Below are 24,805 nucleotides of genomic sequence, written 5' to 3' on the forward strand. Positions count from 1 at the left end.
CTACCACGCCCCCATGCTCCGCCCCCAATACCGCATCAGCTGCCGAGCCCCGCCCCCTTTGACCGTGTCACGCCCCACAAAAAAGGGACTGTCCCTCTGAATGCGGGACAGTTGGGAGGTATGCATACATATATATATATGTATATTGCACATACACACATATACTGTATATCTATAGCTAAACACAAACATGTATATGTCACACATACATCACACACACACACACACTTACCTTGCAGCAGCTGCAGGTTATAGATGAAGACATGACCATGTCATTAGGCTCCTCTAATGGAAAATACATTTTGGCCCCCGGACATTACGTCATAGTCAATGAGAGGATCAGGATCTAAGGAGCTCATTCAGACCCACTCGCTAGATGCGTTCTTTCGCTCCCAGCGTATGCAAATTTGGCCAAGTGATGGCACAGCAGGCAGTCGCACGCCAAGGCTTAAGCATGCCCACTATGTTCTGGCATGTGATCACTTTGTGTATGTAGACGCTCACCAGCCTGTCTTAAGCCGGCCACTAATGCACGTCATCTTCAGTAAGTGTATGCAAGCCTGGGTACATTGTGTACCATCGGAAGCGAATGCAGTGCTTGAGGTAGACTGTACCCTACCTCAAGCACTACGATCACTTCAGTGTGAAATACAACCAGGTGATGTGTACTATGACGCTGCCTGTTAATTATGCGCGCCTCTGAAACGGCGTTATTTCGGTCAGACACGACTGCGTTCACATCTACACTCCCCCGTTTCTAGTGGCCTGCCCCTGTTACCACCCACAATCGGCTTCTCCTGTCACTCACTCTGCTGGGCTGTCTATACTGGGCGAGCGAACGCTTCTTGATTTTTCGCACTGGTTTGCGCACGCACACTCCGATGCATACGCATGCACACAATGCAAACATCGGCCAGCTACGAGCGAACACTTCTTAATGTCCGGGTCTGAATCAGCTCCAAAGTTCCTGCTTGTTCCTGCTGAAAAATACAGCTGTATATATATATATATATTCCAAGGGGATCCGGCACTCACTGAAAAGAAACAAACTGCACCCCGTTGCCTTGCACATGTACGTCCGGACTCCAGACCCACAATAATAGAAGTAAGGAAAGGTGAGCTTATGTTGTATACTTTGTCCTGATGAAAATGTTAACTCATTGAAACATTGACCACAGGAGTAAAATCCTTTTTTGGATAAAAATTTTGGCAGCCGGGTGGCATCAAGAAGCAGCAGGGTGGCAAACTTTGTGCAAAAAGGGGCCTAGCTTTCCATGGAGGGGGCGTGACAACACAATAGTACCAATTCACATTAAGCCCACACAATATGGCCCCTTTATTGCCCATGATGTACACAGTATGCCCCTTATTGCCCAATATATACACAGTATGTCCCCTTATTGCACATTATGCCCCCACAGTATGGCCCCTTATTGCACACTATGCCTGGCTTGGGTGTTGAGAGGGGGCAAAGGTAGATAGCTAGGGCACTATTGTGGACAAGGAGGTGGTTAGGGACAGGCAGTGCTAGGGGTAAGGACGGGGGTGCACACAGCAGTCAGGGTAAATGGGAATTAATACCAGGCGAAGGGGCCACACAGCTGGGGAGTGACAGGGGCCACAAAGCCAGCCAGTAACACCAATGACAGGAGTCCTTACCATTCTGGATGCTCCTCTACCAGCACCGTTTACACCTGGGCAACTGGTATGCACACCTCCCCAGCTCGGGTCCGACATCCCCACTGAGGCACAGTGAATGGAGAGTGGCTGTGGCGGGATCAGCGTGTGATGGAGAGGGACCGGAGTGAGGCTGAGTAAGCCAGGAACAGAGCGACGAGTGGGCAGCAACTGCAGAAGGCGCACACAGAGGGAGGAGGAGTTGCAAGCGCCAGGGTGATTCTCGGAACTGTAGTGAAGAGAATCTGCCGGCGGCGATTGGTTAAGAAGATGCCGCCGGCTGTTATTGGTTTCGGCGGACCGCCCTTTAAGTAGAGCCTTGGGAGAGCACGGTTTTATATATATATATAAATATAAGTACATATATATATATATACACTTTGCTACAAGACTTATGCACACATATATATATAAATATATGCACATATATATATATATGCATAAGTCTTGTAGCAAAGTGTAGTAAACTGCTTTGTGCAAAAAGTGCAATGTGTGCAAAGTGTGCTACTGAAGTGCTGAAATAGACCAATAATTTAATCGTTTAAAATGACCCCATCAGAATGGGGTAACCAGGTGGATAATAAAGTGCAATGTATCCACCTGGTAACCCATTAAAGGTTGATTAGAGGTTGTGATCATTGCTAGGCTGTGTTTTGGATTTTTGCTCAGGTATAAATAAATTGCTATATATATCTTTATTGCACTCTGGGCCTGATTCAGATCTGCTCACGAGTGCTGAGCGCTCGCAAGCAGGTCAATGGTGGCCCAGTGTGCATGCGTACGACGGAGCCGGCTCCGTCGTGCGCATGCGCGAGACCCGGATAGCGACGGGCACACCGTCACTCTGGGTCTCGTACCAAAGGGGGCGTGCTGTCGATGTTGAGTGACAGCATGCCCCCTTTGGAAGGCAGGCCAGGGGAACGCCTACCATCTGGGGATGGCTCCACTGACATCACAAGTGACCCACAGCTATACGAGCGGCCAGGAGGCTGCTCTAAAAAACAAGAAGGCCAGCCCTGATTCAGAACGAGCGCTCTGTCAGAGCATCCGGCTCTGAATCAGGGCCTCTGTTCATATCACTGGTATATATTTTGGTATTTATGAAGCACTTTACCATCCCCATTTTGATGGGGTCATTTTAAATGGTTAAATTATTGGTTTATTTCAGCACTTTAGTAGCACACTTTGCACACACTGCGCTTTTTTCACAAAGCAGTTTACTACACTTTGCTACAAGATTTATGCACATATATAATATATATATGAACACTACTGCACTTCATTCTTGACCCAGTGGGTTATAAAACGCCATTATACATAAGACACTCTAGTCGCTTAAATCAGTTTCACTTATCAAACTCATTTCTGTGGCATAGACCCCGATGCTATTATTTATATTGGTTCAGCTAACGTTTTCAGAATAGAGAGAAGAGTGGTCTTTGCTAATAAGTAGGTCTGCTCCTGAATTGGGCCGTTCCATACACAGTTTACACACACACATATATATATATATATATATATATATACACACTGTATACATACACACATACATATAAATATTCATACACAGACATATATACCCACATACATGTACAGTATATATTATACATACACACACATATGGTTATATATATATATATATATATATATATATATATATACATACACACACATACATACACACATATATATATATATATATATATTCATACACAGACATATATATATATATATATATACACAAACATACATATGTGTATACACACACGTGTACAGTGTATTACACATACACACATATATATCTAAACACTAACATGCATATGCATTACAAACACACACACACATACCTTGCAGCAGCTGTGGGTTGTAGATGAAGACAGGTCCAGGCACCATGTCATTAGGCTCCTCTCCCTAGCAGGAAAGGAATCACATCATATTGGTCCAGGGCTTAATAATATGATACCCGCTCTCGCGTCTTACAGTTTTGGGTGCTCATAAGCACCACCCTGCGTGTACCACTGGTAACTGAAGGTCAAATGTTTATGAGTAATATAATAACTACTGTATAGGCTATTTAAAAAATAAACTGTTGTCATCAATATTAGAGGAAAAAGACCCTTGGGATGAGAAATGACTGCCGGGTAACCCTTTGTTTTCAAGAGTTTTTCAGGTGCAGCCAGCAGAATAGTTCTAAAACTCCACCACCACCAACAACTATGGGCCATATTCAATATGGGGCGAAAAGTCTGTCATCGGCGATAATTTATCGCTGATGACATCATTTTCGCCTGTTTCAATTATCCCAATATTCAATTTCAAAGACTTTTCGCCGGTGCGAAAAGTCTTTGTAAAAAAAATGGGTATATGTTTTCTCCATGTAATACATGATGAAAAAGTGCAGAATTGGGGTTTTGGGCTGCAGAATAAAAGAAAATAGCATGCAGCCTTTTTAATGTCCCCTAAAAGTCATCTGTGTCAAAAAAAACATTTTTAAAAAATCCTCAGGACACCCCAAAAAATATACTTTAATTTTGGGGGCAAAAAAAAAAATATTGGGGAAAAAGTTTTAAACTACCGAAAATTATTCAGGGGGGTTTCCCATGTATGCGGCTCGTAGCGGCAGGTGCATTTTCTAGAATGCGGCTGGTAGCGGCAGGTGCATTTTTGAAGAATTTTAAAAAATAACTTTAGGGACTTAAAAATATGCTTGTACCCATTTTCATGTGCCCCAAATTTGATAGGCATTGTTATTTTTACTCTCCAAAAAAAGCTAAGTGCTATTCTTCACTAGTTCTTCACAGGCGCATTTATGCACCTGCCACGGCTATGTTAAAACCCCGTCTATCTTCAGCAGGCCAAATCGGGGGTGCCCAAAGTGATCCCCCATGTCAGAACATCTTTTGGGGGTTGACAGCATTATTTCCCCAAAAACAAACAGCACTTTTCGATACTTACCTTTCCGCCGGGTCCAGTTTTCGCCGGATCCAAATTGAATATGGGGATAAGCGGGCATGCGCCCAATACTTTATCCCTGCAAAAAACGGCGATGATGGTGAAAAGTCCGACCTCTGACTTTTCTCTTCAAATTGAATATGGCCCTAAAGAGGACACTGTGACTGTGCGTCATGCTGTTGCTGATACGTACTTCTACTTAAGCCTCTATAATTTATTCAATTTCTAGGTCTGAAAGGTTAAATTCTTTACTATACAAGCTAGCCTTCTATAGTTAATCAGCATGAAACAGCATCCATGATAAAAGATACAAGCGAAACACCATCTGCGTCAGTCCAGCAAGGAGATTTGTCAGTGATGCCACAGAGGCCCTCTTCCAAGCTCAAAAATGTATATGAATTAATGTTTTTTTTAATTACCCTGATTTGTAACTTCAAGCATTTGTCAACATCAATTGATTGTAATAGGAGAAGTAACAGTATCAGCTACAAGTTAGCTACATGAGATGGGCATCATCTATGGTGGTGGGCTGTCTGGTAAAGTATAGCTGGTGCCATCATCAGCTGCCATGCTGCTGTCACATGATCACCTGCTGCTGTTTACTTTCAAAACTCTGAGTGGCAGTTGGGAGTCAGAGACAGTTGGACTGTTGGCAGGATGGCGTCGCATCTGGAGGAAGCCAGGAGCTCAGAGGATGAGGAGTTTTCTATCTACAAGAGAAGAAAGAAGATGATGGTTTTGAAGAAAAGAAAGATATCTGACAGTTTGGAGGAGTCTTGGGCCATCAAGAAGGCCAGAAAGAGGATTTCCACCGAGTCTCGCACGAAAGGAAGGAAGAAGTGCCTGCATGTGGAAAACAGCTCTGATGATGGGAGCCAGGAATTTTTTTCTATGGATTATACCAACCAAAACAGTGATAAGAGGAGGAAGAGAGAGGATCAGATAGAAGAAATTGGCATAGACAGTGGAATGATTGCAGACAGGAAGAGAAGGAAAACATCTGGGGAGTTCATTCGCTTTGGTGACTCTAGAAGGAGACAAGAACGAGCAGGTATGGCCGTATCAATATATAAGACATGACAACCAGTAGACTTGGAATAATACAAACCTTACAAGAAAACAACAAAAACAATCTGGACAGTTTAGACCACTCCCATTATCCACAATTACCACACCCATTTCCTATGAGAATCGCACATCCGACAAATTATGTACCTTTTGCCTGGTGGTAAATATGATAACCTTTATGAAGTAATTATTCAATATTATCTGAGGTAATCATTTATGGCCATCACATGCAGTATAACAATATTAGGATTTGCAGCTGAAATTATGAATATAATTAGAAATATGTGTTTAATTTGGCTATAAGTCTTCTTTATCTGTTATTTTCCATCTCTTGGGTCTCTGTTTACTCAAGTTAGCATGGTCCAAGACTACATCTACTGCCCCTAAAGGGAATGTAATCATGGGTCCCACTTAGGGGTAAGGCCAACCACTAGCGAGGTGATATACTGCCATTAGTGGGGTTGTGGTAATTCCAACGAGAACTTGCTTAATGCTAAAGTGTAGTATATAAAGAAAAACAGTTTCATATATTCTATGAAAAAGAACTACATTAATTTATATGGATAAACATATGCATTAATAAATACAAAAAATGTACTTTGCTGTTCAAGGGACTACCTGGGACTGTCTGTTATTAGTCTTTTTTTATGCAGATAATGATCTCTGTTGCTTTTCCTAAAAATATCATAGTTGGGGCTCTATTCAGCAAACACATTTCTACTAAACAATGCGGATATGAGTGTTACCACATTTTTCAGTACTATTCCCACTATACAGCAATGTGTTACCAGAGAAGATAACGCAATTATCTTCTCCATTAATACCAGCTCGCATAGTATCACACTGTAGAGCGGAAGCCATTGCTCCCTACAGTTCTTTAACATTTTTGCAACTCATCAAGCATCAAAACATTAAATAAAGGTGTAGACGCTTATTTTATATAATGTCATCTCAGAATAGCGTCATATGAAGAAAAATCCTTCTTTCAGCCTGAAAACAACCAGGATAGAGGGATCTTGTACAATCAGTCCCTGTAGCCATTCCCAGCAGTATAATGATACAGATTTGTAAAAAATGCATATATATCTATATATAGCCCATCCCTGAGCTTTTTCATATTGCGCCTCTTTATACACTCCTCTATAGAAACTCCAATTTGGAGTCGGAGGAGCATGTTGGGAAGATAAGCAGTATGTATTCAAGCCAGAGAAGCATCGGGAAGGCTTAAAATGGCGGAAAAATGGGCATGGCCACTTAAAAATGGGGCGTGTCAACATGACACACCCCTTTATCGTCACTCTGACCATTCCTTTCCATATGCACCTTAACCCCAGTAGTGCCCCTTATACAGTACCCCAGTATACAATGTCCCCAGTTGTGGTCCCTCTTATGTAGGCCCATAGTAGTACCCCTTTTACAGTACCCCCAGTAGTGGTCCCCCTTAAGCAGCCCCCCATTAGTTCCCCTTATACAGTACCCCCAGTATGCAATGCCCCCAGTAGTGGTCCCCCTTATGCAGCCCCTTATTCAGTGCCCCCAGTAGCTGTCCCCCTTATGCAGGCCCCCAACAGCGAACCCCCCTATACAGGGCCCCCTGTAGTGGTTCTCCCTATTTAGTGCCCCCAGTAGTGGTCCCCTAGTAGTAGTTTCCCCCTAGTAGTAGTCTCCAGTAGAGGTTTCCCCTCCCGATGCAGTACCCCCAGTAGTAGCCCCCTCAGTAATGGTGCACCCAGTTGTAGCTCCCCCCCAGTAATGGTGTCCCCAGAAGTAGTAGCTCCCCCCCCCAGAAATGGTGTCCCCAGTAGTAGTAGCTCCCACCCAGCAATGGTGCCCCCAGTAGTTGTAGCTCCCCCCAGTAATGGTGCCCCCAGTAGTAGTAGGTCCCCCCCAGTAATGGTGTCCCCAGTAATAGTAGCTCCCCCCCAGTAATGGTGTCCCCAGTAGTAGTCATCCCCCCAGTAATGGTGTCCCCAGTAGTAGTAGCTCCCCCCCAGTAATGGTGTCCCCAGTAGTAGCCCCCCCCAGTAATGGTGTCCAATGCAAGACTAATCCATATGCACTGTCCATAAGCGGCCCTGCAGCACCACCACTCCAGTCCCTCCACACTACAGAATCCTATCTATTACACTTATCTATGACACCTGACCCTCCCTGGCTGGCAGTCCCAACCAGTCCATAGCATCTCACAGTCACTGAATGGCAGCGCAGCAGCTGACTGAAACACACACTAACTGTGAGATGCGGTAAGCAAAATCAATTAATTTAATTAGTTTTGCATTGGATTTACATATAGAATATTATGGGATATTATTTAAAACAAAAACGCTGTGCTGCTACTGCCAAATATATATAATATAAAAAAATGGGTATAAGCAGAGGGTGGCTTTAAAATGGTCTATCTATCTCATAACTATCTATCTAATATCTATCTATCTATCTCAAATATATCTATATAATATCTATCTGTCTATCTCATAGCTATCTATCTACAGTATCTACTCTATCTATCTATCCATCCATCTCATATTTATCTATCTACAGTATCGATCTAGCTATCTAACTCATATTTTTCTTTCTATCTCATATCTATCTATATCACACCTACATACCTCCCAACCAAATGCGGGACATCCCGTTTTTCTGGGACTGTCCCGCTGTCCCACCCGCGGGCCGTAGTGTCCCACGGTGGGGGGGAAGTTGGGGAGACCACAAACCGCTCTCCCAAAGCACGTCCCCCAAAGTGACAATAACGGTGGAAGTTGCGAGGCTCTTTCCCATTTTCCATAGACACCTAGCTAAGTTAGAATGTTGGGAGGTATGCATCTATCTATGTCATATCTGTCTCATCTATTTATCTATGTCTCCTATATCATATTTATCTCTCTATCTATGTCATATCTATCTATCTATCTATCTGTCTATCGTGGGGTCCTGGGCAAGTTATAGATAATAATGTAGTTACTTCTGCAACACATGACTTGCAGTAGTGCTGTTGGCATTATGTGGCAATACAGGGGTGACAAAGGCTGATTGTCTCTGTAATATGTATGGGGGTATCTCTGTTCAGTGTATAGCTAATATATATATGGGGGTATCTCTGTTCAATGTATAGCTGTAACTTATGTTTTGGCAAATGCAGGGGAGATATGTGTGGGCGAGGGGGTCGAGGGGGGCCCCCAGAGATATCAGTGTACCAGGCCCCAAGATTTCTGTTGGCGGCCCTGCCCATGGCTCAACTGAAGATATACCCTTAGTGACCTTCTGTAGCTTCTTTTCTGCTGTCATGTCCCCCTAATCTGTATATCCTCCCCCTCAGCCTGATGGCCTTAGGTTATACTGTAGGTATGTGATTTATCCCTATGTTATTCATCTGCAGTCCTCTTACCTCTGCAGCTGCCTAGCCCCACCAAGCCTTAAATTGCCCCACCAGCCATAATGCAATCACTAGGTGTCCGAGGGAGGGGGTGATTACTCCTTCTAGATAGAAAATGCAACATTTCCCTTTTATCATGCATTGTTAGGGGATATCGGGCATAGGGGACTAGATAATGATAACCACACCCAGTGCTGTTACATGGCTATGGAAATAGGATGCTTAATTTAAAGGGGCAGCAGGCATAATTACTATGAGAAAGAGATTGTGCTCTCCTGCATGGGCACCTTACAGCTGCCCACAATAGGTATATGTTTACTGCTGAAGAGTATGTGGTTTTATCCTGTTATTTACATATGGGGCAGGATTTAGTGCAGTAAATGGTTTGTCACAACTAAACCTCTGATATCTTGAATCACAGTTAACATGACCCATTCCATTAAGGCCCCCATACATCAGAGATGGATTGCAGCAATCGTGCAATTTGCAATCGATTGTGTATAAAAATCTGCAATGTATGGGCTTCACAGATCGCAGATTGCAACCAAAAAGTGATTGGAATTGTTAAATCTGATTGTCCAACATGTTGGATTTCACAGATCGATTGTGGCTGTAGATTGCTAGTGTATGGCCATGATCAGCAGATTTGCAGACCGTTACCAGTAAAATGATGGGCCTTTCAAGATTGTCCGATCTGTGTTTTCTGCAATTGATCTGCAAATCACTGAAACAGATCTGTAATGTATGGGCGCAGATTGCTCGATTGGGAAATCCTAAGATCAGGCAATAAATCTTCAAATTGTTCAATTGTGGTTTTCAGATTGCTGTTGTATGGGGGCCTTTAGATACAAAATGCTCTGCTCCTAGGGTCCCACGTAATGTATGATTGCAGTCACCTGTGCTGAACTAGGTAATTGATGAGACAGGTGTTTCAGCACAGGTGTCTGCAATCATAAATTAAGAGGGAAGTCCAGGAGCAGAGTATTTTATTCCTAATGGAATGGTCACGTTGGAGCATACTTACCGACTTTTCTGCAGGGGGCTTCGGGAGGGGGCTGCCAGGTCCATCCAGCAGGGAGGGTGGGGGCGGTTCAGGTAGGCGGAGCGAGGGCGTGCCGACACGATCACATGATAGTGGCCCCACCCCCCGCTTTAGAATGCCAGTATTACTGGCATTATAAGGCAGGGCGCGGGGCTACAATGACGAAATTCAGCGCGAATCGCGTCATCGCACCCCCGGACCGCCCACTTTTGCGGGTTTGCGAGGTGCCGGAGGCCATTCCGGGGGACTTGCCTAGTCTTGCGGGGTAAAACAAAAAGTATTCCCCCAGCACTCAGAATGAAATCAGCAATAAGATTTGAAAAACTACATGGTGGTAGATAATTCAGAGATCTCAGTTGCATATATTTGCAAAGATATGGCTAAGCCTCCGGGCCGCGTCACGGTGTATCTGATACCGGAGGTCCCTATCACTTGGTCAGAATCTGGGGTGCAGAACCCCAAAAAAGCCGGCGATAGCCAGCCACCCCAGCGAAGCACCTGAGTGATATTACTGAAGTGATTGAGCAGCTTCCAACTTGTATTTCTGTATTGAGAGGCATAGATGGGACCAGCGTTAGGAGGGCGTGCTGGTTCTTGTAGTGCCATTAGGAGGACTTAGGGGTGACTCCAAGGTAAGCTAGCTCTCAATTCAGGTATATTTGTATGTGCCATTATCATGTGGCCTTATATGTATCAGAGACACCGTGACGCGGCCTGGAGGCTTAGCCATATCTTTGCAAATATATGCAACTGAGATCTCTGAATTATCTACCACCATGTAGTTTTTCAAATCTTATTGCTGATTTCATTCTGAGTGCTGGGGGAATACTTTTTGTTGTTTCTTGTATAGACTAGCCCCTCCCTTACATGCACCTGAGTGATATTACTGAAGTGATTGAGCAGCTTCCAACTTGTATTTCTAGTCTTGCGGGGTGACGGGAGCAGCACCCGATTATCGGGAGAGTTCTGGGAGAGTAGACAAGTATGCGTTGGAGGGTCTGAGTTAAGCTGTCAGTAACCTGGGTTATATGAATAAATAGCATAATACATTCTGTTTGCTGCAACAAACTTTGCTGCATCTGTAAAACCATAATCTTTTACCACCTTAAATAAACTGGTTAATTACAAGCATGATTACAGCTGACTGCATGCAGCTGGATAATGATCATGTGTCTGGTTTTAAATGCAGAGTGCAATGCGAGTTGGCCATAATAGCTCCAGCATTGCATATATGGAACTAAGGGCCTGAAACAGCATGGATTGCAACTGCATACGCATATCGGTCAATGGTGCATACTGCGCATGCACCGCAGTACGCATGTGAAGGTTAGCATTGCATTTACACACGCAGATAGAAAGCCATCGCAGAGTGAGTGATGGGATGTCAGTGTTTGGGGGTGGTGACGAGGGAGTGGTAGGAGAAACCCAGGCGTGTCTGTCCGTTTGAACGCCATTACATGGGTGTGCATACATTAGCTACTGTGACGACATATGCAGCCTGAGTACTCACTGCATGCAACGGAACTTGCAATTCCTGAGACAGGAAAGATTCAGTATATAGGAAAGATTCCTGGACTGCACACCCTGAATATATATATATATGCAGCTGTGGTTGCTCTTAACTATTTCTTTTACACTTCACTTTTCCTATTATGGCGGTGCCCTAAGGTGGCTTAGCTGGGCTAGTTTGGGGGTGTCGTGCGATCTGGATTTGACCCCTAGTATGTTAGGGACCTACCCTAAAGAGGTTACCTGGATATGGTGGGTAGGCCCATAACCTTGGCCATGATTATGCGAAAAGCTCTATCGATTGCAAAATTTGATTGCAAATGTATTTATATATAATTAGTAATTTGGGGTTGTGCACCTGTGATCTGTTTGTTTCAATTCCTGGGACAGGTCAGACCTGCTGTAATTCTGTTAGAGGGGCCGATGTTACTCATTGTTACCGCTTTATACGCAGGACTGAGAGGTATTATGGATGTGAGAAAGCGGTAGTGGGCGTCTCTATGCTGGCTGAGTGGTTGCAAACATTAGCATATTTTGCAGCAGAACTGCATGCATTATCACAGCTGCGATCGCAATAGCGATATATAATGAAACAGGCCTTAAATACAGATATCACCCACACACTGAGTTGTATGCATCCTTGTGACTGGACTGCTACAATCTGTACCCTTGGCTTCATAGCTGTCATTATTTTCAGTTCTCACTTGTGTCAGCCCTTTCCCTGGTGCAAGAGATCCTCCTGAATATACAGGTGTATTTACACATATGCACAATCCCTGCATAGCCCACAATTATGTGGAGATGCTCCTAATAAGCTATGTCTACTTGTTACTCATAGAGGAAACAATTCCATTGTAAGATGTTTCATTGTAGTTCCAGGGAGTATTTTAAATGTCAATACCCTTTAGCCACAACAAAATGGAGCACAGCATACAATCTGACCTCTACATTAATGAAATACTTGGGGTATAACTGAATACTTTATAGCGTTTTTTATGTATTTAGGTCTGTTTACTGTAATATGCTCCCCCTTGAGTTGCTGCAACTCCACATACTATTGCATGTTACCAGGGCCAGCTCGAGGAGGAGTCACGCCCTGTGTGGAGAGGGAATATGATGCCCCTCACCCTGCGCTCGGTGAAGTCGTGAGCACCCAAAAAGGAGGCGTGGCCTAATTATCATTGACCATGCCCCCTAAGTGATGCTAATTGGGGACGTGCCTGTATGGCACGTCTCCCATTTAACGTCAGGCTGGGGGCAAGCCCAGCACTCCTTCAGTAGCTGGGCTGCCCCCAGCCCTCTTCCTGCACTGTATTGTCCATTACTTTTCTATGAGGCCGGCACAGCTGCGGCGGTGGGAGTGCCCAACTTCCCGACCACCAACGGGACACTTCGGGTGGAACAGCAGGGCAGTGCCCAAAAAATGTGACTGTCCTGCTGAAAATCGGGAAGGTTGGCAGGGGTGTGCCCTCAATGGGGTGGCACCCCTCTTCGACTGCAATGGTTGAACATGCCTCGTGCCGGCCCTGCATGTTGCTTTAGCCTTGACATCTCATCTTGTGCTAATCCCTACTAACTACAATAGGTGCAAGGGGTACACCTGCTTTAGGGCCCAGTGCTGAGGGGGGCTGATCTACCTTGTCAAAGTTATAGGTCTTATATTTTTTACCATTGGGCAGTCTCGGACTTGAGCATGAAGGGCCCACCGGGGGAATGCAGTGATAGTGGCCCATATTTGGGGTTGTTGCCAGCCTCCACAGAGGCTTGGCTAACCATTAAGATTGCATGGTCTGAGTCCCTTAAAGAATCTATATAGTAAATACTGCTAATGCATGCAAGATAATGTACAAGATTAATAACAGCAATGCATTGTAGAAAATACATCATAGTCCTATGCAGTATAATTTAACATATGTATAATTAATAATTCAAGTGTACAGTCTGGAACCTGAGCACTAGAGAAGAGGGTAGGCCCTTGGGCAGTGGGGCCCACCAGGGGTCTACCTGGTACCATTGTGGGCCAGTCCTACATAGGGGTCTTCTCAAACTTTTGCTATGGGGTCTTCAAATACCTAGTTACACCCCTGGCCCCACCTAAAGTTTATATGGCAAAGGCCCCTGGCAAAATAAGGGACTAGCACTCCTCCCTCACAGTTATAGTACATTATTCCTACACAATATAATGTATAAAGTGCAATATAGCCCACAGGGGACAATTGTGCCTTCACATTGCCATTAATAAATAAGACATATTCTAGAGACAACCAGGGTTACAGAGAGTTTTCAGGCATGCAGTTGTATGGGGATACGGGAAGTTACACACTGCGCAGCAGCACAGGCGCATTGTCAGGACTTGGGGCAGTCAGCACAGAATGCCGGCAGTGCGAGTGATCACGGTATACAGCGCTTACTGCTCAGTCATTTCACATCTCCCATTCTGGGATCAACATAACCAACATAACCACTGTGGATCCCATGTAACCATCCCCAATAAATAAATATACCTTCCATCCTATAAAGCCCATAATAACATCAATATTTAATAAATAACCCTCATCCCCACCTTAAATTAATAGACATTGCCAAAATGCCACTATTATATTAATATCCCTCATCATTAAATGAACAGTTCCCATCCACTGCTAAATGATTACCCCACCACACCAATAAATTAATAGCCCAGCCCACATCCCCATTACATTAAATAATATCTCCACACTAATAAATAGCCAAGTCCTCTATCCAATAACATTAAATTACTAACCCACAAAATAATAATAAAATGAATAGCTCAGTCCCCTGCTTTAAAACAGTCTTCCTGCAGCCTGAGCTCAAGGGGCTTAGGGATGCTGTGTATTCTCGTCTCTCCCCATTTACATGCACTGCTCACCTGGCCAGCCCCGCAGGATTGCCCACTCACTGCTGCTGCTGGCTTTTTGCAGGGCTGATAAGTGTAAGTAAAATTATGTTTTATACAGTTATAAAAATGGTATATATATATATATATATATATATATATATATATATGTATATACATATATATGTATATATATATCACTATAAACTTTTTTTTACCTGTATGAAACTCTTCTTTTAAATTGTTCCAAAAATTGATTTATTAAATAATCAAATTATGTAAATAAGAACTATTACCCTTATTCAATATAATGTCATTAATAATCTACATATTTATTAATTGCGTTTTACCAAATCAAGTGTAAATAGTTATTTACATAACTATTTGATCATTTAAAAAAATCAACAATTTTGGGGTAATTTTTGGAAAATATTAGCCAATTAAATTGTTAAGCAATGCGGCCCACTGAGGATATCCCAGATACACGGATGGTCAGCCAATCCAGCTATTATACAAATAATATTGAGCAACTGACTGGCACAAGGTGATGCAATATGACACCAGCCAGAGGTGCAAATACCCCTCCACAGCCCATCCCTGACCATTTTTCCAACAGTAGCAATTGATGACCCACTTTTCTCTGTATGGCTGAGTTTATGTGCTCTCTCTGTACACAACAGTATTCTGACTGCATTACAGTTACATAATGGTGTAATACAATACAATAATGTACATGCATTTTACATGTGCCTCTAAAAGCTCTATTTACTACTATCCGCATTGCGAATGCAGATTGTAGTGTGAAATTACTCCGGTCAGCTGACATCCCATACTGCACTGGGACCCAGTCACCTGATGACCGGGCCGCAGTGCAGTAAGGTAGACCAGCTGACCAGAGGGAGGACATCAACGGAGCCCCGAACTCCAGTCCCTGGACTCAGGTAAGTACTTTTTTTTTGCAGTGTATCAGCGTGTGGTCTGTTTAGACCACACAGCTGATCACTGGGGCTGACTCCGGGCTCTGCTCAGCATGTTAGAGTGGAGCAGGAGTCCGGTAACCGGGGGAGACCCTGGATAACGCCACCTCCAGGTGGCATTATTATTACAGGGCCTCCCCAGGTATATTTTTCACAATTTATTTTTAGTAACTTGCACACAGATCGCATTTCCCATTCCAATTATGCAAAATGTGATCTGATTACTAAAAATAAGTGATATGTGGGGTTGGAGTAGAATTTTACAAATTCTACTCCAATTGCCCTGTAGTAACTTTAGGTGAAACTAAAATAATGTGAAAAGGGTGTGAAAACACCCTTTTTCACTTAATTTTAGTAAAACTAATGATAATAAATAGAGCCCTAACGCTGAATAGTAAATGTTACATTGTTCACTTTTTTATCCCTATAAGGAGGAAGTGGTGTTCAGGAAGCTGCTCCTGGAGAAACAGTCTCTACATACATCAAGAGGCTGTCCTTCTGCCATCTACTGGGCCAGGGCAGCTTTGGGAAGGTAAGTCATGTGACTGTGGTTACATAACTCAGGTAACAACTGTGTGACTCAGATATTGTAGTAAAGGAGGCATCATGAATATATTATCATTGTCACTCCATGCACGTCATTAAGCATCACCATAAAGCAGTGGGGCAGGGCCAGATTAAGGCTTCTGGGGGCCCCTTATATTGCGGGGGCCCCTTCAAGCCACACGGAGCTTCCCCCTAAGCCTTCTGCCCTCCTAACCCCAAAGACTCTGCCGCTGACTTATCTGAGTGACGGCGTGCGGGCGTGACCTCCTCCCGGCAGAGTTGCTGCCTGGTCCTCCAATCGGCGTCATGGACGTAATGTGTCACGTGGCACCGGTAAGAAGACTCGGGAGCCGCTCTGAGCTGTATGCAGCGGCACTGTCACTGGACACCTGTTCTCGGCAGGGTCACACTGATCCTGTGTGGGGGCCCCTCCATGTGTGGGGCCCAGGGATGACCGCCCCTGTCGCCCCCCCCTTTAATCCGGCCCTGCAGTGGGGGCAGGACTTAATGGCACTATTCCCCTCAGTCACATCATTAATCTGGGAATATTCTGGAGTCTCATTCCAGGAAAGTAGCCGGGTAGGCCTTACTCCTGTGCTGGCTGACTGCATATTACTATTGTCATTTACAGAAACGTCATCCACAGTCTACTCTGTTATAGAATCAAATAATATCTAAAAATGAAATTTTTTTTTCTTTAATGACACTGGAAATACAATATACCGCTAACCTCTAAAGATATGGAGCTACCTGGATACGTATGGAGGTAATGAAATGTAAGTAGAATTATGATTGTGTGTGTATGCCTCTATCACCTGTAGGTCCTGCTGGCTGAGGACTCTCTGACTGGTCAGCGACTGGCAGTGAAGGTCATCAAGAAGAGAAAGCTGCTATTGAAGAACCCGGAGCTGGTGTTTGTGGAGCGCAGGGTGCTAGAGGTTGCGTCTGGTAGTGCCTTCCTCATCCATGGTCACCTTGCCTTCCAGACCACGGTACAGTGTATTTCTTATTAGACAAGGATAATTAGTTGGGATCTTTATTTATATTTACACATTTAACATAAATACAGGATTCATCTCTTCTTGGGTAATAATGTTACTATGAGCCAGTACGCTCACTTGGAGTTGTTGCAATGTTCTCCTAATAAAATGTATTATATGACTATTGTGTGTGTCCAATCAAACAGAACCATCTATTTCTGGGTCTGGAATACGCAAGTGGCGGGGACTTATACCAGTTCCTGCAGAGGAAAGGCTGCTTGGACATCACCAGCGCAACGTAAGCACCTCAAATACAACAGACATGTACTGAAATGAACTGTAACAGGGTGTGCAGAGATAGGGACAGTATAAAGGTTGTACTCCTTTTATAAATTCCCCTTAGTATTTCCTACCCCTACACCTTTACCCAAAGCTGGGATGCTAGATGGCCCAGCAGCTAACATTACTGGGTACCTTGTCCTTATCAATAGAGCTTGTTTAAGATAATAATACTCAGTTTTGAGCTGCATTACATCTGCATTGAAAGGAGTTAGACTTAAATAAAATGCAGACTTTAATGTACATACCCCCATCCCATACACCTGGGCCATCCTCTCCAGGGAATGGCAAATGTTCAATGTAATCTTTTCATTAAGGTACGGTCTGATCACCTTAATTTGGTCTCTATGTGGAATGTGAGTATGGATAGAATAACATGCAGGGGCACAGAGAGAAGGGGGAGCAGATACTAATTACCGGGGCCTGAACTTGTTTGAGGGGCTTGGCAGGGTGCCTGGGCCAGCTGTTGAGGGGGATAAACACCCCCCTTTGCAGGTGCACATAGTATTTTCCACTAATTTTTTTCAGGGGGATTTGACCACACCCCCTATATATCTCCTGGTCCCACCATTGTATGATAGCCCTGCTAACATATGGCCTATTTGATCATGGAATGTCATGCATATATATCAATGTGCTGATCATGTGGGGGCATAGTTCTGAGAATGTGTCAGTGATAACAGGGTATCATGTGACAGGGGCAGTGTTATGACATGAGGGGGTAAGTGGGGATATCAGGTTTTCTACCTTTTTCTAATGTCAACAAGTTACAGTCATTTCCTCTCTATAAGGTTCTACACAGCTGAGATCACATGTGGTGTACAACACCTGCACTCTAAGGGAATCATCCATCGGTAATTATACTAATAATTCCAATTTCATACATAATCAGGTCACAGTGATGTGCACTTTCTTATTACGCTTAAAGTAAGAACTGAAATCACTGTAATCACTAGGTGGCGCTGTCTGCAAAATGTGACTCCTGTAATACTACTGGTAATTCATGTACAGTATATATTTCTCACTAGACAAAACAGTTCTCATTTATTATAAATATTTCTTTTTAGAGACCTAAAGCCAGATAACATCCTGATGGCAGAGTCTGGTCATCTGAAAATTGCTGATTTCGGCCTGGCAATCGATAACATCTTTGGTGACCAGACAGCCACAGCCTACGCTGGAACCCCTGGATATATGGCACCAGAGGTGAGGGGTGTAATATATTATTACTATCAGCAGCATATGCTCCGGCTTACGCCTGGCAGATGTCACATACACTTATTATATTATTAATCAATGTTTTTTGCCATTTGTTTTGACTGCAAAATACAGTGTATACATCACTTTTAGGCATAAAATTTAAAAATCTTTTTTAAGACATAGAAAAAACTCTCCATATGGAGAAAACAATGGTTACACCACACACAAATAAAACATTATGGGCCTAAGTCAGAGGTGGGAGCAGACGTGACTGTGTCTTTGGTGATCGCCCGTATGTGATACTATGTAATGACACTGCACAGCCCTTCCCTGGTGTACATCTGTGTGAGCAAGGACTGAGACGTCACTATGGGCATATGTAGATGCTGTAATACTGCCTGGTGCATCTGTAGTCACCACCATCGGTCACACCATAGAAACTTATACCAGCCCTATGGCAGGTGCAGATTATACAAGTATGGCCTCGCTGTGAGTGATTGAGCACCCATGTACACAAACACGTTACTGACATGCCCATAAGACAGACCATCTCTGTGCATCTGTTTAGCCACCTCCAAGTCACCACCCAGGAATGCCAGGCACTTCTCCTAGACATGTCTGATGGTGTGCGGCTCATCAGTGTCTTTGTGCGCACACACTGTGTAACACAAATGCGCCGTAGGAGTTTTAGGGATTTTCGGGTAAGCACAGTAGTAAAACATTGCCCAACTCTGTGACCATCGGCATTGCATCCAATTCAGAATCAGGCCCTATATGTCCCGTCAGCATAAGTGGTGCATTCGCCATCATTCATTGACAAGTGGGTCGCTAGTGCTGGTGATCATCATCATCAGTGAATGTGCACACGTCCCTGACCTACCCCCAAATAATAATTCTGGCCTCCATCTGTTCATAGCTGGGTCATCACACCTTTATTATACTCTTAATAAGAGCGTCACTGACCTGCCTACCCAGGAGCAAGCATGTGTGACAGCAGTGCTGGGGAAGTACTCTGTGGCACCCTGTGCCAGCCCCACCCCTGAATATGTGACTTCATGGTGTTACGACACTCCAGGCAGCTCTACAGGCTGCAGGGTGTGTGTTTGTAGTGACCAGGCACCCTGCAAGCCAAATACAGGAGCCTGGGACAGAGACAGTGCCATACCAAGGGCCCTGCACAATGTCACTGCTCACACTTCCCTAATAACATCACTGAGTGGCAGATTCACTGTGAGTTCTGTCCGTGGAAGTCACAGCTAAGGATGGCCATTGACCATCGATATTTAACAAGCATTAAGAATTACTACCAATGGGCAACGGTTTTGCTATCGATTGCAGAGAGCCAATGGAGCTCAATGTTTTTTTCTTCTACAGAGAGATAAAGAGCTTAGCTGCGCCCCCTGGTAGCCTGCTAAGTCCCACCCCACGTTTTATATTGGCCCGCGACCCACTATTTACTAGGCAGTAGTGGCCATCAAGTGGTGCAAACCATCAATGGTTTTCGATAGATGTTTTGTTTTGCACCATCGATGGTTATCATCGATGGCACATGGAAGGTGACCATCAATAGAAAGCCCTATATGACCATTCCTAGTCACGGTTGTGACGTTTTTAGCCACTTCAAGCAATTTGCGGCAAAGACTCAGCTAATAGAATGCTGCCCAAAGTGTTACCTACTGAAAGAGGTGGGATGATAATAGCAAAGAGCTAGTGCCAATGAGACACAGACACATGGCATATAGTAGATAATGATAGAGTAACAATGTGCTATAATATCTCTCTTATGGTAGATGCTGGCAGGAGAGGAGTACAACGCTGGAGTGGATTGGTATTCATTTGGTGTCATCATTAATGAAATGTTTACCGGAACCCGTCGCTACCATCCCAGACGGTTCCACAAGGCAGGAGCTGTGGCTAAAGACATCGTTAAGCAGCTCCTGTGTAAAAATCCATCCAGGCGTTTGGGAGTCACCGGAAACATCCGCCAGCATCCTTTGTTCCAGCGTATGGATTGGGTCTCGCTGGAAGCCCTTAGACTCCCACCACCACATGTCCCTGACCCAGTAAGTATAGGAAAAAAAGCAGTTTTGCACAATTAATGCATTTAAAGATAATAAGGGTCATTTACAAATATAATAAAAAGATGGTCAACTATCATTTTATGATGAGAGGACATCGCTCAGCCTCTCCACATGGTGAGCACTGTGGCATTACCTGCTTTATTTAGCTAGTGAAATAACTGCAATCACACTGCACCCATATGTAGTAAGTGATTTCATGTACATTATTATATTGAGTCCAGCCACTGCCAACATGGAACTCCGGAGAGCTAAGTATTGAACATGGGTGCAGGGTGTATGGTCAGCTCAGCTACTAGGGGGGCACATGCCCTTGATGCTGGTCTTGGGGGCACTGAGAACAGGCTGCTGAGCGGGGGCCTAAGGTACCTGGCTGTTAGTGTGGGTTTGGAGCTGCCCTGCAGAGACACAGAGCTGCAATCATTCTCATGTAGCGCCAATCGAGAGCCAATCAGAGCTCGTGGACCAGCTGCAAATCAGCAGCGGCTACCGGTCTGCAAGCTCTGATAGGCCCGTGACCGGTGTCTCATTAGAATGATGGTGGTGTTTGTTTCTCAAGGGCTGTGGACTGTTGTCTGCCAATGCAGGCATGTGGCCCCAAATCTTTAGCTGGAAAGCAAGCTTGCCAATGCGGCGTGCAGCTCCAACTTTTAGGGTGAGGGGCTTCAAATCCTGGGAACAAGGTGAGAGACTTCGGGGAAGGAAGGGGGACATAAATGTTTAAGGTGCATTATGGTGGGTTAATGTGTAAAGGGTATTACTGTGGCATAATGTGTAAGAGGGCATTATTATGGCATAATGTGTAAGGGGCATTACTGTGGCATAATGTGTAAGGGGTATTAAGGTGGCTTACTGTCTAAGGGGCATTAGTGTGGCATAATGTGTTGTGGGCATTACTGTGTTGCGTAATGTAATACATGAAACCACACACCCTTTTCAGGAGTGCACATGCATTGCACGTAAAAAAATTTCTTCTTTGTTGTTTTTTTGGGGGGAGGGGCCAAAATACTGCCTTCCCGCGGGTGAGAAAAATCCTAGTTTTGGCCCTGGTATGGTTTGGGCCCCAGTAGACTTTGCAGCCTACAATATATGCACCGCACACCCCGCACCCTTTATAGAGAGGCCACTGAGCAGAACCACACTACACTAGTCTGTGCTATCAGCGGATCCATAGATACATGTCACATCTTACTTTTTTCTAACACTTTTAGCTTTTATGAATTTGAAATCAGATTTTAGTACATGGATGTTTATTTGTCTCTTCTTCCTGTAGCCCACCATTGAACACAGCTCCCGAGGATGTAACATCGAGGAGATGGAAGCAGCAGAGGCTCAGATAACACCACTGAGCTCAATGGACCAGGAGCTGTTCAGAGGGTTCTCATATGTGGGCTCCAACTGGAGGACCTTCCCCAGAACACCAGCCTTCCACCTGCATGGAGCGAGATGGCCTAACACCTGGAAGATGGTTATGGAACGAAGAGATGGTTTTAAGCTGATGGTTTTCGTATTCATGTTTATATTTTATGTGTATATTCTCTATATAAGTTAAGAGTATAATTTTAACACATTTTCTTTTCTATTCTTCTGAGGTCACCTCTGAGGATGTGCTCTACAGATTATGTCACCACCTCCCAGCAGGAATAGTCTAGACTTCTCGCTGGATGAAGAAGGTAAATTCTAAGAGGGCTCATGTCTGTCACTCAGCAAATCAGTTGATTGATGCTGATGATAATATTGAACTTTGAGTTTTTATAGTCAGCTCCTCTATGAAAGTGTCTTAATTATTAAATTCATACACAGCCATGGTTGTTCATGAGATCTCTGTTGGCATTTTAATATAGAGTACCCCATACTTCAATCTCTGTAATTCAAAATCAGGCCCCATATCTCTGATAACATTATAATGTAGAATATTCCCCTCCTTACCAATCTCTGCAATAATGCTAAATGAGACCGTAGATCTCTAGCAGCACAATATAATATACATAATATAATACAGCATAATATAATTTAAATCTACCCTCTATATAATATAATATAAAATCAGATCTCTGAAATAATTATGAGACTGAGCCAGGGCCGTTTCTAGAGAGGAGGGGGCCCGTGTGCAGTCTCCGACACGGGCCCCCTCCTCTCCGCCTGGCGGCCGGCAGCGCACTGAGCTGTTCGCGGCCAGCGCTGGAGTTATAGACTTTGGGCACTGCAGCGGCGTCCATTTTCCCTGTACTGCGCCTGCGCGAACAACGGGAAAATGGCCAACGTGGCCATTTTCCAGTCGTTTTACAGCGCAGGACGCCCGCACCGACGTGGGACTCCGGAGAGGTACGTAATATTATGGGTGCAGGGTGTGCGGTGCGTGGCCCCTTTGGACCCAGGGGGCTATGTTCCCCGCAAACACCCTGCACCCATTATAGATACGCCCCTGGACTGAGCCACTCCCAAAAGTTTATTGGTATAATTATTATGGAATTAGATCACATATCTGTAGGATGAAACAATTAAATAACTTGCCCCTCCTGTGGTGTCTTGCTGTCTGTCTGTGCACTGTACAGGCCATGTGACAGCAGCCTGCACTCTGATTAGTGGATAGTTTCAGACATTCACTAATTAAAGTATGGAGACCTCCAGCTACTCCATCTTGTGAATGACCAGCACCATCCACCAATCAGTTTGCTACTGTGTAAGATGATCTCATACCCAGTCACTGTGCAGCCACACAATGTATGACTGAACTTGGGGAAGGGGATGGCCTATCCCATTTGGTTACGCGCCTGCTGTCTATGTGATATTAGGTAATGCAGGATAGGGAATATTTTATCTCACATACTGATTAAATGAGTAAATGAACAATAACATCCTGTGCATCCCTTGCTTCATCATATAGGGGCCTATTCATCATCACTTAATTTCTACAAAAGCAGGGGAAATGAACATTTTCACCTGCAATTGTAGAAATTAAGTTATCGGGCCATTCATCAAGAAGGTATCTGTGATATCTCCTGCTTACCTTCCTCTTGCTGAATGGGTCACTGTCCCCATACACTAGTATGGGGTCAGAATTAATCAAGCTCCGAAAATACAATATTTTACGGGCTTGAGTGCGGGAGCATTCGCCATCTTTAGATGACAAGTGCTCCGGCTCCAGCCTTGCAACAGTCCCGGATAGCGAAGAGGGTTCTTTTGGATCCCTCCACCCCTGTTCGACTCCTTTCTCCAGACGACGGGACTCTTGTGCGCATACGTAACCTGTAGGTTACGCATGTGCACTTGTCTCACTGCTCTGAAAGCAACAGTGAAACAGTTCGGGGAGACAGCTGATTTTCGGATCAGCTGTCTCCACGCTGGAGCAATGATGAATTGCTCCAGCGCTTGCATCGAGTTAGAATGTTAATTATCTGGGTCCGAACCCCGATAATTAATATCATGAATAGTCACAATATGAGAGATCTAATGATGAAGGTGCTGGGTATAGAAATAAGACATATTGGCAGGAGATGACAATGCATGTTGGAGGTCTTCTGCATCCATAGTGCAGGATCACACAGCAACAAACAGAATAAGATACTGTATGTAGTGTGTGTGTGTTTTTTACCATAGAAAACACACATTAAAGTCTTACTTTTTTTTTGTTATTATACAGCACTTCAGAGCCATGATGAAGAAAAGAAGAACATGTTTCTGTTTTTAGAATTTTTAAAACATGTTTATATTTTTAGTATTTTTACATTTACTATTATTATTTCATTGTTATTATTATTCCTATTATTTTTATTATCATTTTAACTATTATTACTACTATTATTATTATTGCTAAGGGGAAGGGTTAAGGGGAGATTTAATTGGGGATAGATGAGTTAGGATGGAACTAATAATAATAATAATAATAATAATAATATTAAAAAAAAGAAACATCAAAGGTGTGTGACTGGCCGGCTATTTAGGGGAGGTGGAGGCCGGGTTTTATTATTATTATTATTATTATTATTACTTCTACTACTATGGCTATTATTGCTAAAGGGAGGGCTTAAGGTGAGAGTTAATAGGGGAGAGAGGAGTTAGGGGACCAGGGGAGAAGAGAGATTATTTAAACTAATAGCAATAATTGTAATAATAATAAACATCAAAGGAGTGTGACAGGCCGGCTATTTAGGGGCAGTGGAGGCCGGGTTTTATTATTATTATTACTACTGCTATTTTTGCTATA

General features: G+C 43.9%; 1 protein-coding gene across 1 annotated transcript; it reads left to right on the plus strand.

Moving 5' to 3' along the window:
* The first annotated feature begins 5,361 nt into the window (after nucleotides 1-5,361).
* LOC148540589 (protein kinase C delta type-like) lies at nucleotides 5,362-24,379 on the plus strand. Its single transcript, XM_088442857.1, has 9 exons — nucleotides 5,362-5,680; nucleotides 15,887-15,987; nucleotides 16,823-16,993; nucleotides 17,188-17,279; nucleotides 18,112-18,174; nucleotides 18,388-18,526; nucleotides 20,311-20,583; nucleotides 21,872-22,271; nucleotides 24,242-24,379. Exons 1-8 carry the CDS (start codon nucleotides 5,362-5,364, stop codon nucleotides 22,148-22,150), a joined length of 1,437 nt encoding a protein of 478 aa, XP_088298983.1. The 3' UTR covers nucleotides 22,151-22,271; nucleotides 24,242-24,379.
* The last annotated feature ends 426 nt before the right edge of the window (nucleotides 24,380-24,805 follow it).

This window comes from Taudactylus pleione, unplaced genomic scaffold (genome assembly GCF_031769625.1).
Source record: "Taudactylus pleione unplaced genomic scaffold, aTauple2 ptg000018l, whole genome shotgun sequence".
NCBI classification, from domain to species: domain Eukaryota; kingdom Metazoa; phylum Chordata; class Amphibia; order Anura; family Myobatrachidae; genus Taudactylus; species Taudactylus pleione.